Source organism: Tachyglossus aculeatus, chromosome 21 (genome assembly GCF_015852505.1).
Source record: "Tachyglossus aculeatus isolate mTacAcu1 chromosome 21, mTacAcu1.pri, whole genome shotgun sequence".
NCBI lineage: Eukaryota > Metazoa > Chordata > Mammalia > Monotremata > Tachyglossidae > Tachyglossus > Tachyglossus aculeatus.
Window position 1 is genome coordinate 55,026,981 of NC_052086.1, and position 9,987 is coordinate 55,036,967.

Below are 9,987 nucleotides of genomic sequence, written 5' to 3' on the forward strand. Positions count from 1 at the left end.
CCTGCAAAACCTTTCTTCTTCCCTCTTTTGGGGTGGATTTGTTTATCCGTCTGGCTTCCCGTTAATTTTTTTCAGTTCAGGGCCCTGACGTAAAGAACGGCATGGCAGCTAGAGGAATTTCCCCACTGGATTGCTGCCACAGCTTGAGGCCCGTCCAAGGAACCACCCTCCCCACAACTCCCGAAGCCACCCTGGCCTGGCCTCCCCACCCTCCCTGGGTCCTGAGCACACCAGGCCACCCTCAGCGACGGCAGAAGCTGCTGGGGTCTGCAGGGAGGTGTCCAAGGGAGAGATTCCTCGCTTGCTGCTCATGTTTCTGGGGCAGAAACCATTCTCCCCCCTACTACATGCACCCATTTGTTCACCCACCTCCCATTTCCCTGCCCAAACAAAGACATATATAGGTTAAAAATTCCCAGCCCACTTCCCATACATCCCCAGATGTATACCCATCCTCACCTCCCACCCTGTTATATGTAAACATCCTTCTCTGCACGCTCACCACACTCACATGTACACTTGAAACATATACTCATTACATTCATTCATTCATTTATTCAATCGTATTTATTGAGCACTTACTCTGTGCAGAGCACTGTACTAAGCGCTTGGGAAGTATGTCAGCAACATCTAGAGACGGACCCTACCCAACAACGGGCTCACAGTCTAGAAGGGGGAGACAGACAACAAAACATGTAGACATGTAGCGGCAGAGGCGCGGAGGGTGCGGGCTGGGCTGGAGAAGAAGGGAGGTGAGGTAGGAGAGGGCGAGGGGATGGACAGCCTTGAAGCCGAGAGTAAGGAGTTTTTTCTTGATTTGTAGGTTGACAGGCAGCCACTGGAGAATTTTGAGGAGGGGAGTGACATGCCCAGACATTTCTGAACAGAGATGATCTGGGCAGCAGTGTGAAGTATAGATTTGGAAGCAGCAGCATTCATACACACACATATGTATATATTCATGTAAAGATGCACATACGCATATTCTTGCAATCTGCTGAACTTCCAGATTGCACACACGTCTTCACATAACATGTGATGGGAGACACACACTCATGAAAGACACACAAGTTCACATGCAGTAATGTTTCCTCTCAGACAAGGTTTCTGAGGCATGTTTCTTCTCCCAAGGTGAGCTTGAGAGAAACAAAGAGTGCGAGCTGGGAGGTAGTGGGAGAAGAGAGTGGATGAGTAAGAGGAAGAGATGAGTGATAAAATTGGCTCCAAAGCCTATGGTCAGGAGTTTCTACGCGAGGCGCAGAGGAACGGGAAATCATGTGAGGCTTTTTGAGGAGTGGGGAGACGTGCGCAGAAGAAGATTTCAACAAAGTGAAGGGCGCTACTAAGCCAAACTATTTTTTTGTTCTTCATTTGAATGGAAGGAGGAGTGAGGAGTGGTTATGGTTCTAAAGGCCAGAGCGCCGGGTTGGAGAGTCTCGGGTTGTGAGTTCTAGTCTCAGCTCTTCTATTGAGTGATTGATTGATTGATTGTGTGAGTTGGGTCAAGTCACATCCTCTCAGCTTCCTCCTACTGTACAATGAAGAAAATAAGCCTTGCCCTTCTTATCTCTTCAGAGTGTTAAGAGGCTAAAAGGAGGTACTTGAGTTGAGAGAAGTTTAAATAGTAACACCATTTAAATGAATATTGAATTCCAAGTGGAAGGTGGTTCACATATTCCTGCCAGCCAAACTGACCTTAATGTGATGCGTCACCCAGGAAAGTCTGGTTATGTATTGATTCCCTCATCCTTGTCCCCACCATCCCATTCCCCTTTATCCTGTCAACCCTCCATCCCCACAGCTTTCTTGAGTCCCCCAGGCACTATGAGATCCTCATCTGCACAGGAAGTGGGGTGACCCTCTTCCCCCTCCATGTCAGGCCAGTCCCTTCCTTCTGCCCAGACATTTTGTTGGGGGGTGAGGAGGGGGTCGTTCTCAGGGAGGGACAGAGCTGGGGCTACCAGATATTGAGTCAAGTGGCCACCAGCAGCAGAGGGAGGAATGCAGGGGAGACCCGGGAATGGGGGAAGCAAGTTTGGGATCTTGGAATGTGGGAAAATGGTATGCAGGGGAGCCGTGGGGAAGGGGAGGTGGAGTGAGTAAAGAAAAATAAATGCAAAAATTGTGAGCAGTCCCAAGTGAGTTTGCAGGGCAGCCCTGCAGAGCGGCAGAGCCACGAGCCGGGCCAGGAGGCTAGTGGGAAGCCCGCCCCGGAGCCGTGGGTGAAGACGAGGAGCCAATCAATCAATCAATTGTATTTATTGAGCACTTACTGTGTGCAAAGCCAGCCAAGTAACCTTAATAATAATAGCAGTGATGATATTTGTTAAGCGCTTACTGTGTGTCAAGCACTGGTCTAAACGCTGGGGTAGATACAATCTAATCAGGTTGGGAACGGTCTGTGTCCCACATTGGGCTTACAGTCTTAAATCCCATTTTACAGATGAGGTAACTGAGGCACAGAGAAGTGAAGTGACTTACCCAAGGTCACCCAGCAGACACATCCCCCCGACCCTACCTCCTTCCCCTCCCCACAGCACTTGTATATATTTGTAATAATAATAATAATAATAATGGAATTTATTAAGCGCTTACTATGTGCAAAGCACTGTTCTAAGCGCTTGGGGAGGTTACAAGGTGATCAGGTTGTCCCACGGGGGGCTCACAATCTTAATCCCCATTTTACAGATGAGGTAAGTGAGGCACAGAGAAGTGAAGTGACTTGCCCAAAGTCACACAGCTGACAATTGACGGAGCCGGCATTTGAACCCATGACCTCTGACTCCAAAGCCTGGGCTCTTTTCCACTGAGCCACACTGCTTCTCTAATTTGTACAGATTTATTACTCTATGTTGCTTGTCCATATTTACTATTCTACTTATTTTGTTTATGATGTGCATATAGCTATAATCCTCTTTGTTCTGGCGATTTTGACACCTGTCTACTTGTTTTGTTGTCTGTCTCCCCCTTCTAGATTGCGAGCCCATTGTTGGGTAGGGACCGTCTCTATATGTTGCCGACCTGGACTTCCCAAGTGCTTAGTACAGTGCTCTGCACACAGTAAGCGCTCAGTAGATACGATTGAATGAATGAAAGTGGTGGGGGTGGGACTAGAACCCAGGTCCTTCTGACTGCCAGGCCCATCAGGCCACGTTTCACCTCTGTGCCCCGATGATCAGGAAACGGAGAACAAGGGTGCTTGTCTCAAGAAGGGAAGAGGCCTCTTGAATCTCCTAGGCCTATTCACTGGTGGTCTTAACCCACATTCTGCTTCTTTCCTCTCAAACGCAGGAACGCGAGCCCAACAGGACTTGTGCTGACGGCAGTCGTGGCTGTGACGTACATGGTTGCGATGGTATTTGAGGGGTGAGTAACCTAGAGTCCTGCAGCCTCTGGGTCAGAAGAAGACCCAGCTCACCTGTGCTGCATGTTGTTTTCCTAAGAGAAGTGGAGGAGAGAGCGAGGCTCTCTCTCCCTCCTTGATGAGGCCTGTTGGTTGAAGAATCAGCTAAGTGGCTACACAGTTTATCGCCTGGGCCCGGGAATCACGTGATTACCCCCTTTTATTCCTCCAAATAGCCCATTTGCTCCAAACCACAGGTGCGGTCGTTCTGCAGAGGTAAAAATCAGGGGTTTGGGTGCTTTATATAGTCACCCCACTACTTGCTCTGAAAAACGACTCAGATTTCCCATGCCATTCTCCAGGGGAGTGGGTCTAACCTTACCCCATCGGAACCTAAGTTTCAGGGTGACCAGGGGAATTCCTCCAACAAGTGCACACTGACTATGGGGGGAACAGAATCAAGGGTGAAAGGGGATAATAATAGGCAGGACGGTTGTAAATTTGCTCACCCTCCCTCTCCTGCCTACCCCCTAAAAGGCAGTCGGTGGGACTGGAAATAAGGTCTTGCTTCTTAATATAGCCGTAGTGGCAGCAGCCCCGGTGGAGATGAGGGCAGGGATGACAGCCAGAGCACGCAAGAAACAGCAGGAGTAGGAAAGGGAAAAGAATAGCCGCTAATACCGCCCAGCCGGGCATAACCACCTCTGCATCCACTGACGGCTCACTGGGAACCAGCCGAGTCAGTAGCCCCCAGCCAGTCCCAGTGGCCACAAATGAGAGCAGCTCCAGCAGCCATGGTGGGCATGGTGGCAGCAGAGAAGCAGCGTGGCTCAGTGGAAAGAGCCCGGGCTTTGGAGTCAGAGGTCCTGGGTTCAAATCCCAGCTCCGCCACTTGTCAGCTGTGTGACTTTGGGCAAGCTACTTCACTTCTCTGGGCCTCAGTTCCCTCATCTGTAAAATGGGGATTAAGACTGTGAGCCCCCTGTGCACCTGATCACCTTGGAGCCTCCCCAGCGCTTTGAACAGTGCTTTGCACATAGGAAGCGCTTAATAAATTCCATTATTATTATTATTATTTTTAACAGTGACTGCATTAGCCACTTGTCTTTTCGTGCTTGCCCCTGCAGGTCTCTTCCGAGTCCAGTGAACGTGTGTTTCTGTTCCCATCTGGTGTCTCTGTGGCTGTCCCTCTCTCTGTCTGCATCTCTTTCTCTTCGTCTCTAGCTACGTGGCCTTTTAGAAAGAGCACAGGACTGGGAGTCAGAGAGCCTGTGTCCTAAGCCCAGCTCCGTCACTGGCCTGGGGTGACCTTGGACAAGTCACTTAACTTCCCTGGGCCCCAGTTTCCTCACGTGTAAAATGGAGATTCAATCCCTGTTCTCCCTCCTAAGTAGACTGTGAGCCCCTTATGGGACATGGGACATGGCGTGTCCAACCGGATTATTTTGCATCTACTCCAAGCATATATCATTATCAAGTATCATTATCATCATTATTTGTCCCATAAATTTGGGTTCTTTCTATGTATTTATCTCTATTCTATTTCTCTTTCCTGTCCTCTTCTTTCCTACCACTGTGCGTACGGTGCGTCCCTCCAAACCCCCAGCCTCCCCGCCCATTTTGAAGTCCAGAAAATATGGTCACTTGAGTTGTCTTTTGTCTTGTCTTGCTTATTTATAATCTTGTCACTCAGTTAACCCAGTTGGAAAGGCTGAGAGTGTAGGTGGAAGTCTTTAAACAAAACTTTGTCATCCAGCTAAGCTTGCTGTGTGCTTTTTTCCATCTGGATTGGGCCTAGGCACTTTGCCACATACCTGCACTCTACAAGCATTTAGTAGTAGTAACAGTAGAATTTATTAAGCACTGAATTTCTTTATTAAGTATGTAGGGCGTTGTCCTAAGCGCTGGGAGAGAATATACAGGTGGGAATCAGATCCATTCATTCAATAGCATTTATTGAGCGCTTACTGTGTGCAGAGCACTGTACTAAGTGCTTGGGAAGTACAAGTTGGCAACATCTAGAGACAGTCCCTACCCAACAGCGGGCTCACAGTCTAAAGGGGGAGACAGAGAACAAAACCAAACATACTAACAAAATAAAATAAATAGAATAGATATGTACAAGTAAAATAAATAAAGAAATAAATAAATAGAGTAACAAATATGTACAAACATATATACATCTATATATCTAGAGATGGTCCCTACCCAACAGCGGGCTCACAGTTTAGAAGGGGGAGACAGACAACAAAACAAAACATATTAACAAAATAGAATAAATACGTACAAGTAAAATAAATAGTAATAAGTATGTACAAATATATATACATATATACAGGTGCTGTGGGGAGGGGAAGGAGGTAAAGCGGGGAGATGGCAGGGGAGGAGGGGGAGATCAATTAGATGAGCAATCTGATCAATTAATCAGATCAATTAGATGAGTACCGACTCCCCCATTTTGCCTCGCAAGAGTAACCACACTACTTTGTGAGTTTCCAGGCAAAAAATTCCCATCACCCACTAGCCAGTGGGCCACACTGGAAGTCACAGAGATGGCAAAAGGCTACATCCATCAAGCCCCATTGCAAAACCTTCTCAGTAAACAAAACAAGCAATACCCCACCCTGATGTATTCACGTGTACCTATTTCTACAGATAGCGTAAGCACAGCTACTGCCTGGCAGGGCAAGTATTCTCTGTGTACATAACAGCAGCTGCAAGGGTGGCTGCAGTCAACAGTTTTTACTGCGTACGCCAGACAGCTTCAAAAGGGCAAAAGGGACAAAAAACCGAGAGGGGCTCAGTGGGTCTAAGTCGGGGAAGGGACACCTCATAGGCCCTGAGAGTCCGAGAGGTTGGAGAGGCCCTGAGGCTGCCTGGGGGACAAGAAGACTAAGAAGTGGGAATTGTGGGGAGCAAAGAGTACAGAATTAGTAGGAGAAGTACTGAGCAGAGACAGAAAACAGGCAGGGGTGGAAACATGCAGGGAGAGAGAAGGAATCAGTCCATCAGTGGTACTTATTGAGCACTTAAAGTGTGCAGAGCAATGTACTAAGCACTTGGGAGAGTACAGTATTACAGAGTTGGTAGACGCACTCCCTGCCCAGAAGGAACTTGGAGTCTAGAGCTTACAGTCTAGGGGAGCTTATGGTTTAGAGGATGATTTTGTGCGTCTCAGCAGGAACCACCACATTCCAAATGCATGTCCTTCTGGAGGGGTGGAACAGGAATGGGAGTGTGGAACAGAGTCAGGAACATTTTCACCTCTTCACTGTCGATACTAATAATGATGATAGCCTTTATTAAGTGCTTATTATGTGCAAAGCACTGTTCTAAGCCCTGGGGAGGTTACAAGGTGATGAGGTTGTCCCACCGGGGGCTCACAGTCTTCATCCCCATTTTAGATGAGGGACCTGAGGCCCAGAGAAGACTTGCCCAAAGTCACACAGCTGACAAGTGGTGGAGCCGGGATTTGAACCTATGACCTCTGACTGCAAAGCCCGGGCTCTTTCCGCTGAGCCACGCTGCTTCTCTTCGATGCTTCTAGGCGAGGGCAGGGATCACAAACAAACATCCGTCTGACCTGGCCCCCCACCCCACCTCCCCATGGGACTGACAGAGGTGTAGAAAATGAATCTCTTCATTTCTGCTTCTTGGATTGGTGGGTCCCCTGAGCCACTTCCCTGGGCACTTGCCAGCCTGAGGAACATAAGCCAGGCTGGCAGCAGGAAGCCAAGGCCTCTATGCAAACAAACTCAAAATTCCAGTGGTTTTTCTCTGGAAACTGGAAAACCCTTCTTTGCCCCGCCCTCTGCTTGGCTCCTTTCCTCTCTCCTCCCTGCCTGCGTTTCTGAAAAATGTCTTTCCTCAAGGCCCAGCAATGAGAAAAAGGCTTTGATTCATGGGCCCAAAGTTTCAGGGAAATCAGAGAGAGGTTGGAGGAAAATCTGACAGGGAGCGGGCCAGAAGAAGTGCCTAGTGGGTAAACCACAGGCCCGGGAGTCAGAAAGACCTGGGTTCTAATCCTGACTCTGTCACTTGTCTACTGTGGGATGTTGGGCAAGTCACTTAACTTCTCTGTGCCTCAGTTACCTCATCTGTAACTGAGAGCTCCACGTGGGACATGGATGATGTTCAACCTGATTAGCTTGTTCCTGCCCCATTGCTTCATACAGTGCCTGGCACTTAGTACACGCTTAACAAGTACTGTTGTTTTTTTTTTAAGTGCCACCCCCTGAGTGTCTGCTTTTCATTCCCATTTGGGAGAATGCTTGGGATGGGGGAGGGGGCGGGGGTCTGTCCTTGAGGAATATTGCTCGGCACGGAGGGCGGCTGCTTGGGTTCCACAGGGATAGTGAGATGGTGAGAGAGAGAGGTAGGACATTTTGGAGAGGAAGAAAACATGGCCCTGGTCATCGTGGGTAGAGCCACTGGAAACTTTTCAGGCCTCGTAGACTCTCTGGACGGAGGGAGTCGAGGTAGGATGGTTTGAAGTGGGAGAGAACACAGCCTTGGTAATGGTGGGGGGAGCCAATGGAAAGTTTTCAGGTCTCAGAATCTCTGGGCGGAGGAGCAAAGTAGGACAGTTTGGAAGGGGAGAGAAGATGGCCTTGGTCATGATGGGTGGAGCCAACGGAAAGTTTTCAGGCCTCATAGAAAGTCTGGGGCAGCTGAGAAACTTCTCGCCAGAGTAGCCGGGCTCCTTTCCAACCCAGAAACACCTGAATAACTTGTGGGGTTCGGACCTGGTCCCCAAAGCTGGAATCATCTTGTACTCAGAGCACATGGTCCCCTCAGTCCCGGGAGTGTGGGCCGGCCGGCCACAGATGGAAAGAGGCGCCCAGCTCACCCCTCCCCAGAGCCGCCCCACCCTCTGGGCCCAGAAGCGGGGAGTCACGTCTCCGGGGACAGGGGGAGGGAGACTCTGCTGCCCTGCCTCTGAGGGAGAGGTGCCCCGGGAGAGTGTCGGGTGTGGTTGGCTTGGGACCCTCGGGGTCAGGAGAGGAGATGGGGTTATCAGTTTAAGAAAAGCCAGTTGATGACTTCTCTCATCTGTGCCCCTCAAATAGGCCTTTCACCGAAGAGATCTACCGGCAGAAAGCGAAAAAAATGAAGAATAAGTAACCGCAGTGGTGTTTGTGTGGCAGGGCAGGAAATCACAGTTGCCAAAGCCAACCTCCTGGACACGCCCACCCTCCAGGTTAGGGAATTTCGCAGGAGACGAAAAATGCCGCCGATGGCCTGAGGACCCCGGCCCCTCCGCCCAGGGTCTCCACTCAGGTTCCAGTGAGATTACTGCCACACAACACTCAGGGGGTTGTGGAGAGATCGTTGGCCTCGGGTCCCAAATAGCTCCTCGGCCCTGAGTCCCCTGTTTCTGAATTTAATGTTCAATAAATAACCTCACTTCTTTGACCTCCCTCGTGCAGCATCATCAATTGGTTATTGAGCCCCTTCCTGTGCAGGCCATCATCCTAGGCCCTTGGGCAATAGTAAACAGGTGTGCCACTCTCTTCAATCAGGAGACGAGGTACTTGACACCCTGCGGGTACCCGAGCAGCCTGCGGCTGAACAGTGAGAAGAGAAGGAGGGAGTCTCCTCAGGGAAACGCTCGTGGCCTAGAGCCCGGCCTCAGGTTCGGTCTTCCTGGGGCTGGGGACCCTGTGCTTCCAGACAGGTGAACGCAGAACTTCAGTTCACCGTGACCCACACCCCCAGGGCCAGGGCGAGGGGGCACTCGTTGGAACGTGACGGTGGCAGGGTCAAAAGCAGCAGAAGGAAATAGTTCTGCCCTCGGCAGGTGGTTAGCATATGAAGTTGTTTACAGCAGGAAGTTCCGTGGATCAAAAATGCCAGGAAGTTCAGGAAAGGTTAGAGTAAATTTGGGGATGGGAAAGCCACATCAGGTTTTGAGCTGGAAATTTTGGTTAAAAAAGGAAAAAGTGAAGGATGACGGATAGTGCATCTCTGGCCATGAGGATGAATGTTTAAGAGAGAAGCCGTGCCTCAGATAGTTCTTCCCAGAATCTCTGGAGCTCGAACCTAGACTGGGTGGACCATCGGTGCAGGGGTATTGCACTGGTATTGCACAGTGGCATTGCTTAGGTTCTTCTGTGCCACGGGTAGCCCCAAGAAATAGAGTCTCCCCTCTTATGGAATGGAACACAATTAGTGAAGTTGGCCTTTTACAGAAGGATGAGCAAGTCCACGATTATGGAGCCTGGATCAGGATACGAAACTTCTGCTCAGCCCACAAATCTCCGCCTAACCATCATTTAACCATCACTGAAGCTCTGGGCCTGGAAAGTTGCATAACGCTGCCCAACCCTTTCTACATGGTGGTGTCCCTCTTACTCCACCTCCTCCCTTTCTTCTATTGCCCCATCCTCGTTGGCTGCCCATGTCCTGGCACTGTGCCCTTAGAGGACCATTTTTCATTCCTGTATCTTCTCTGGAAGTCATTCTCTTCCCCCCGTCCCAACCGAGAGGAGTCCACAGAAGGGCCCGCCATCCAGTTCCTCTGAGTAGTTTGCAAATAGGACAGCTTCTCTGTTTCCCCTTTCAGATCTTCCGACCTTATTAGTCTAGTGGTCCCCTAGGCGCTCCTCGTGCCATCTAATTTTATCAAGTCATTTATAGCAGAG

General features: G+C 49.8%; 1 protein-coding gene across 7 annotated transcripts in view; it reads left to right on the plus strand.

Annotated features, from left to right (window-relative positions):
* The window catches only part of PEMT (phosphatidylethanolamine N-methyltransferase), a 204,611-nt gene extending 195,853 nt beyond the window's left edge, over positions 1-8,758 (plus strand). For all 7 annotated transcript variants that reach the window (XM_038763877.1, XM_038763878.1, XM_038763880.1 and 4 more), the window contains 2 exons: positions 3,292-3,366; positions 8,413-8,758. In XM_038763877.1, coding sequence (XP_038619805.1) covers positions 3,292-3,366; positions 8,413-8,467 — 130 coding nt within the window. In that variant the 3' untranslated portion in view covers positions 8,468-8,758. The remainder of the gene's footprint in view (positions 1-3,291; positions 3,367-8,412) is intronic.
* The last annotated feature ends 1,229 nt before the right edge of the window (positions 8,759-9,987 follow it).